Source organism: Eurypyga helias, unplaced genomic scaffold (assembly GCF_000690775.1).
Source record: "Eurypyga helias isolate BGI_N326 unplaced genomic scaffold, ASM69077v1 scaffold33129, whole genome shotgun sequence".
In the NCBI taxonomy this organism is placed as follows: domain Eukaryota; kingdom Metazoa; phylum Chordata; class Aves; order Eurypygiformes; family Eurypygidae; genus Eurypyga; species Eurypyga helias.
In genome coordinates this window covers 1-7465 of record NW_010270633.1, presented here as the reverse complement: position 1 = coordinate 7465, position 7465 = coordinate 1, and the positions used below count along the sequence as shown (strand labels likewise).

Below are 7465 nucleotides of genomic sequence, written 5' to 3'. Positions count from 1 at the left end.
CGGGAAGTGAGTAAGGGCAGCTCTTGGAGCCATGTTCCAGCCAGTCACTCGCATGTGTGCTTGGAGAGGCGCTTGGTGCTCCCTCCTTCGGGGCCAGCAGCTGCGGTCACGAGGGCGGCATCCACGCCGGCAAGCAGAACGGTACCAGAGCACGTCCCTTCCTGGGAAGTTCTTCATTCAGCATCATGTTCCAGGGTCTGTACCCTCAGTTTATATCCTTCATAATGGTCACATGAACAGCAACAAACCACAGATGGGGACGGAAGAGCAACATCTCCAGAGCTGTTGTCCAAGACCTGGGGATCTCCCACGCTGACTTCTGCCAGGCACAGGAGTTCAGCGCTACCCTTGGGGTTGTTACTTGCCTCCTCCTCGGCTTCCCACACCAGCTCCTTGGTTACAGAGCACCCCACGGCCACATTTCTGTTTTTCCCACCCTTTGAGACTGAAGGTAACTAAGACGATGACACGCAGCCAGGCCCCAAGTAGGAAGAATCAGAGCCAGAGAGCCCCCGAGAGCGTCAGAGCAGAGTCTGAGAGCCCCCGAGCATCACAGCAGAGTCTGAGAGCTCCCAAACCCCACAGCAGAGTCCAAGAGCCCCCGAGCCCAAGAGCATCTCAGCAGAGTCCGAGAGCCCCCCAGCCCGAGCGCATCACAGCAGAGTCTGAGTGAGCCTGAGAGCAAGCGTGACTGGGAGCGCCAAGCGACTAATGCATGAACAAACAAGCTACAGCATGAAATACCCCTGGGGTCAGTTCAGGTCAGCTGTCTGAACTGCGTCCCCCTCCACACTGCCTGTAGCAAGAAAGTTGGGAATGCAGCTGCAGCATCAGAAGCTGGGGAAGACCTTGGATTTGGGGCAGACACTCCCCAGCACCACCTGAAAACCACCAGTGTTATCAGCACTCTTCTCAGGGCAAATCCCAAACATCACCTCCCAGCAGCCACCACCAAGAAAACGAACCCTACGAGCAGCTCAACCCACCCAGCCCCGAGAGGAACCACGAAGAAAATCTCTGAGCAAGAACCACCATGTCTGGAGATGAGACATAAACTTGATCCTCATTGTGGTTTGTCTCCACAAACGAAAAAAACGCAACCCCTTTGCTTTAGGGAACTGTTATCATGGTAGACCGATAAATATGAGGAGCATCTTCTGTGTTAGTGGATCTATGGAAGTGTTTTACCTTTTACTTTGTGTAGCTCAAACCCAAATTCAATGCTGCACTAAGTTGGTGGGTGCTCTTGCACAGCCTCACGTGTGAAACCCTCTTCGCTCAAAAACAAAAACTTCAAACAAAAACTGTTACAAAATGGGTCAGCAAAACAGTTTTCCACTAAAAACCAATCCAAAAATGAGCAGAAAAAACCCCACTCAGCTGCATTTCAAGATCAGTTATCTCACTGTGGAGTACAGCATTCTCAAAGATGATTTCAGAGGGACTGAAAACACCACTACCTGGAGCCTTCCACTACCTGAAGGGGCTACAAGGGAGCTGGGGGGGACTTTTTACAAGGGCCTGTAGTGACAGGACAAGGGGTAATGGGTTTAAATTGAAAGCGGGGCGGTTTAGATTAGATATCAGGAAGAAGTTCTTCCCGGAGAGGGGGGTGAGGCACTGGAACAGGTTGCCCAGAGAAGCTGTGGATGTCCCATCCCTGGAAGTGGTCAAGGCCAGGCTGGATGAGGCTTTGAGCAACCTGGTCTAGTGGAAGGTGTCCCTGCCCATGGCAGGGGGGTTGGACCTAGATGGTCTTTAAGGTCCCTTCCAACCCAAACCGTTCTGGGGTTCTGTGACAGCAGTCTGCACCTCAGAGAAGACGGCAGCGGGCTGGCAACACGCCAGCATTTAAGGCTCAGCAGCGCACTGAAAGGAGCACTAGAAGTCAGTCTTCAGACATTTATTTCAGATACGCAGTTTACACGCATATTACGGAGCGAAACCGAGTTGCAAATATACAAATACTGTAACAAGCGTTACCAAATAACATAACTGGCACTAGTGTTCTAAGCGTATTACCGAAACCGGTGAGGCGAAGTCACGGAAGAGGACTGCAGCTGATGGCGGCGTCTTTTTATCCAACCAAACTTCCAGTAGCACCATAATGGCAACACATGAAACACGAGACAGAACATCGTTAACTCTTATTCTGATATTCACTTTTTTTTTCCTTTTAGATTTCAGCGAGTTACATAGCAAAAAACCCCAGGTGGGCAGTGCGGGCGCTTTGGCCAACTGCAGCTTGCGTTCAGCTGTGCATCTTCCGTAGGCAGCCAGGGAAAAAAAAAAAAAACAGAAATAAGCCAGCATATTTGGAACCCATCTTTGCGCTTGGGCAGTCATCGCGCCGCACTCTGGGACTGGAGATCCGCACGTCTTGCAAAGAGATGTCGCGTCCGCTGAAGCCTGAGTGAGTCTTTGGTAGGCTAATCCGTCGGTAGTATTATTATACATTTATCTACCACAGTCGTTTTCTTCATTAGGATTTTCATTTGTGATCCGAGGTGGCCAAAGAGGACGTTCTGGAAAACGTTACAGTACAATCCTCAAGCGACCAGGCACTTCAAACCCAGTCTTTTCCAAAGGCACCAGGAATTGACGGGGCACCGTTTCTCCCCCTCGTGCAAAGGCGACTGCATCCGCTTGTCCACGCTGCTTACAGATCGCTGGATGGTTGCGCTGCGCTTGTTTCCGTACACCAGACAGGAAGTAGCCTTACCTGCTGCGCGGTTGGCCGCGTCACTAAGTCACCGACCCCGCCGTCCTTCACGGGCGACGTCTCCGCTCGGCCAATATATTCAAGTACCAATTTCTTCCATTTCCAGACTACGTCGAACGCCATAACCTCGCCCAAAGCGTACACATGCTGCTGACGCAGGCCACATCCCTCTGAAGACACGGGGTTCACTCCGCAGGCGTTCTAAATACAGGGTGTCCGGTTCAAAGTCATCCTTGCCGACACTCACCCTGGAGATGGGTCTGTAAAGGTCTCCCCAAAAGCGCCGCCTTCCCTTACACAGAGTTCCCACGAGAACGGTTTGAAGTCGCTAACGCTCAGCTCACACCCATTTATCCCAACCCCCACGTTTTCCAAGTGAACAGTGCAGGACATTTTTAATTTCAGCATTTAACATCTTAAGAATTTACCTTTTTTTTTTTTTTTTAATCGAAATACACCAAGTATACGCTTTCAAGCAAAGTTGTGGCCAAACTACAGAACGTGGACGTATCCGTAGGGCCGTAATGCACTTGGTTAAAGCCTTCAGGTCTCTTCACGCAGGTGTAAGATCCGTAGGAAGTACTCTGCCTTATCGCACAAGCGTCTACAAAATGCAGTTGTATCAAAACCTTGCTTCTGCTGGTCACCTGACACTTTACGAAGTCGCGTGGAATTCAACCAGCTTTCAGACAGGGTCCTTTAGTGGTAAATAGAGATTTTTGCAGCACATGGAGGCTTAGATTTCAGTCTGAACAGCAGTGCTTAATTCCGCAGCGTGTCGTGCCTGGTTGTTGTTTGTTTCTTTCAGTGTCTCACCAGCACCTAGATCTACGTCCGGTGAAGATCCGTTATGAACGCTTTCCTCAGCGATGTAACTCAGCTGCGGAGCATCGGTGCTCGGGGCTGCTGGAACCGGTGCAGCGATTCCGCTGGGCTGTGGAGAGTTTTCCAGGCGATCGTTTTCCACCTCGGGGAGAACGCTGACCGTGGTAAAGCGAGTGTGATAGTCGCTGGAACCATGGCTGCAGGAAGTTTTCATACTTTCCATATCTGAGCAACTGAACTCAGAAAAATGACTCGAGTGGGAATCGGCTACAGACGGAATACTGTCGCTGAGAGAGGGAGAGTCAAACTCACTGGAGTTTGTGCTTTGTTGTTCCAACAGCTGAGCATCCATGTCCTCCCTGGTCTCATTTATCTTCATGCTACTCTTCTTTCTCAGCTTACCTTTGCATTTTTTTCCTGCTGTTGTTTCTTTGGACCACTTGGTGGCACTGGATTTACTTTCCGGCAGGCAGGCCGATGAACAGCCGGCATTGCTACGACCCGCGGCACTGCCATCATCAACGCTGCTGCTGCCGCTGTTGTGCCTGAATTTGGCTGGCTTCGATTCAATATCCACTTGCACTTCCATACTGTTGCCTTCCCTGGGACGAGAAAGAACCCGTGAGTGAAAACGGTCATCTAACAAGCCAGCTAACACAGCAAAACAAACCCTTATGCTTTCTGAGATAGGTGGCAAGGGAAAGTTAGAGATGCTCCTTGTTTAAGAGGAGTTAGTGTTTAACTAAATAAATAGCCCAAAGGAAAACAACTTCCCAGTAAAGATCACTTCACTGAGCTACAGCAGCGGCGTTCCTCTCTGCCTGCCTGTATTGGCCAAGGTTATTTCCACCTGTAATTGGGTTTGTAACAGAATTTGCAGTTTCAAAGGGTAGTCATTAAAGCAGAACAGCTGAGGCATGCTTAGAATATCCTTTATTAACCAGAGGCCGTTCATCTTCCTTTTCCACCACACTTCTCTTACCTGTCCAAAGGGATGTAGGAGTTCAGAATGGATCCTGCCATTGCTTTGGTACTGGCATTATCACTAACTGTTCCCAAGCTAACTGTGCCAGATTCTCCACTCAGGCTGTATCGTTCTTTCTGCACATCTGCTTGGACTTCCAGTCTTGGAGAGAGGAGGGGAAAAAAAAAAAAAAGAGAGACAGTTGCAGGTACTGTTGCTCAAGTTAAAGCACACCATCTGACAGTCAGTGTCACCTCGTAGGTTTCTCCACCACTCCGTAGTAAGCAGTGTGTTCATTATTCCAATACAGAGGCAAACATTTACCCTACTGGAATAGGTTCTCTCTTCCCACTGTCAAAAAGACTGTTTTCTGGTTTAAAGAACCCCTAACAAAACCAGAAACACCCAAAAGCAAAACGAGACTAACTTCTCAACAGAGCTAAATGTTGCATGCTCAGAGGTTCTGGATTCTTTCCTCCCTGAGATTTACAAGAACATCTTCCAGGCTTAGCTAAAATTCTCTTACAGGCAGTGTGCTGTACTCTAAAAATGGAAAAAAACCCCATCAGAAGGGTACACGAGTTCCAGACAGTATAGTTCCCCTGTTTCTCCAGCTGCAAAATTATTACTAATCAAGTAACAGGCAGAGGACTGTGTTCTGCACTCGGCTTCATACTGTATTGCTATCAGCCGCACCAGGAATAACAGAGACCGGAGCGACCTTAAGTTAGATGGAGTAGCTAAAGCTTAGACCTTGGTTTCTGGTTTATTCCAAACGCCCTGTTTATCTGTTCTGGCAGTGAACTGGAAGCGGTTTTTCATTTTGTTTCCCACTCTCAGCTCTCTGAAGAGGAGAACAGGCCTACCTCACTCAGCAGCCACAGCATGAAGTACACAAGGAAACTCTTGACGCCACCCTGCCCTCCTTATTCTACACCGCCTGGACTTCCCAATTACTGAAGAAAATGAGCAGCCTTAGCACCCGATTTAAACAGCAAAGTCCATCCTGAGCCCTAACAGTCCTTTCCAGACACTCCCTTCTCCCCAGGGCGCAGGACAGCCAGCAAACAGTGAGACCCCGGCGCGCGGGGGCACCGAGCACGGCAGTGACGAGACGCTGCCACCTCGGCAAGGCCGTTCCGACCCCACACTCCAGCCACGTGTTCTCAAGGCCCAGCTTGGGACTTGCAGACTACGGAACAAGTCAGGGGAGATGCACCAGAGAACGCGGCTCTGATGGACAGGAGGCGCCTCCCTCTGACTCTGGGTAGAGGCTGCGCTGTCAGGAAGCGGGAGAACAAGGGCTCAGGCCCCATTCACCCTGGAAAAAATGGACCCTTCTTTGAGGATTGTGGCCTGGCAGGATGTCTTGGACATGCAGGGCTACTGCAGGGGCAGAAGCAGGTGTCTTACCTGTTAAAGCAGTTAACCATTGCACTTCCCGAGAGGCTCCCTGTTATACTGGCCCCAGCCAGGGCCATGGTACTAGCGGTTTCGCTTAGGTTGTCCCGAATGGCTCCTATTCTGTCCATGTGGCTACCGCTTGCACTCAAGCTGCCGGTCAGTCCCCCAACGCTTCCTTCGCCGATGCTAGGGTTGTGGCGTGCCTCTGCCACTGAGGTGGCATCTAGACAGAGAGAAAGGCAGCTTGTCAGTGACGGAAGCAGAACTCAGTAGCTTCTAGGACGTGGCCACGGAAACCAGTCCTGAAATTATGCTGAGAAAAAGGATTTGTAAAACATACTGTGACTAGAAGGTGACTTTGTAAAAGAGAGACCTTTCTTGAAGCTGCTGTAACGGTTATGCCTGACATCACATACTTAAGATGTCAACAAGTTAACTATTGAGAGGACAGGTAACACGGAGTCAAGGAAAAACAGAGAGACCCTATCACAAAGGATACTGCCACATAACTGAAATGAAAGTAGCACCAGATCAGCACTTAGTTCCCCCTACTGCAGATTAAAGGATGAAAGCTTCCACAAACCCGTATTCTGAAAAAGCAGCACTAATTTTATCTTAAAACTTCTACCCGTTGAGAAGACTTTACTGGAGCCTGGCTTTCATTCAAAAGGGCAAAATCTGAATTGAAAAATCAAACCCACTAAATTTCAAAGTTAGTGCTTGTATGACAGCACAGCACACACAGAGAGCAGCTATCCTCACCCGAGAGCCGGTCCTTCGGCAATGACTGGAGTTAGTCCTAACTGTACAGCACCCCCTCTGCAAGCTCCAGGACCTAAGGCCATCGCATACAAGTCACAAAGCCCATATTTACAGACAACGAAACACATCCTTTCCTTACCCACAGCTGCGTTTGTTCCACCAACATTCATATCGTTTTCGTCGTCAAATTCTATCCTGACACCTTTTCCATTGCCTGCTGACACACCGCAGCCTCCGCTTCGGCAGAGGGAAATTGGAACAACTCCATACACATAAGCCAGCATAATAGGAACACCGATACCTACGGGGGAAAGTACAGTCTTTCATTACATGACTTACACTTCAGAGCCTTTCGTAAAAGGCAATTTCATTTTCCATGATTACTTAATATTTCACACTCAAAAGAAATCAGGAGGAGGCAAAATTAAGAAATATTAGTAAATCACTACAGTGAAGTGACAGGAAAGTACTCGGAGCAGGCAGAATGTCCTCTGTCAGCACTGGTAGGCAGAGAAGCTTAACGCTTGATGAGTTAATACTTCCAGCACGTCCATAACATCCTTTCAAAAACAAAATGAAAATACTTTAAAGGTTCACAAAAGCTCCACTGGGGACTGTAAAAATGTTCCACCTGAGAGCAGAAACTATTTCAAATGTTATTCAACTAAAAATGTTACCACCCCTACTAATTTAATAACAAGCTTGATTTTGCAATCACTGAAGTCACAGGGCTTTGCTATCAATTTAATAGGGCTTAACATTGTTATTCACAGAGTCACAGAGTGGAA

At 48.8% G+C, this 7465-nt stretch overlaps 1 protein-coding gene across 1 annotated transcript; it reads right to left on the bottom strand.

The window, feature by feature from the left end:
• Positions 1-3190: 3190 nt before the first annotated feature.
• Positions 3191-6978, bottom strand: RNF19A (ring finger protein 19A, RBR E3 ubiquitin protein ligase; the record flags this gene model as incomplete). Its single annotated transcript, XM_010158532.1, has 4 exons — positions 3191-4149; positions 4530-4673; positions 5925-6138; positions 6817-6978. Coding segments are annotated over 4 exons (1211 nt in total), but the record flags the coding sequence as incomplete, so codon positions are not given.
• Between the last annotated feature and the right edge of the window lie 487 nt (positions 6979-7465).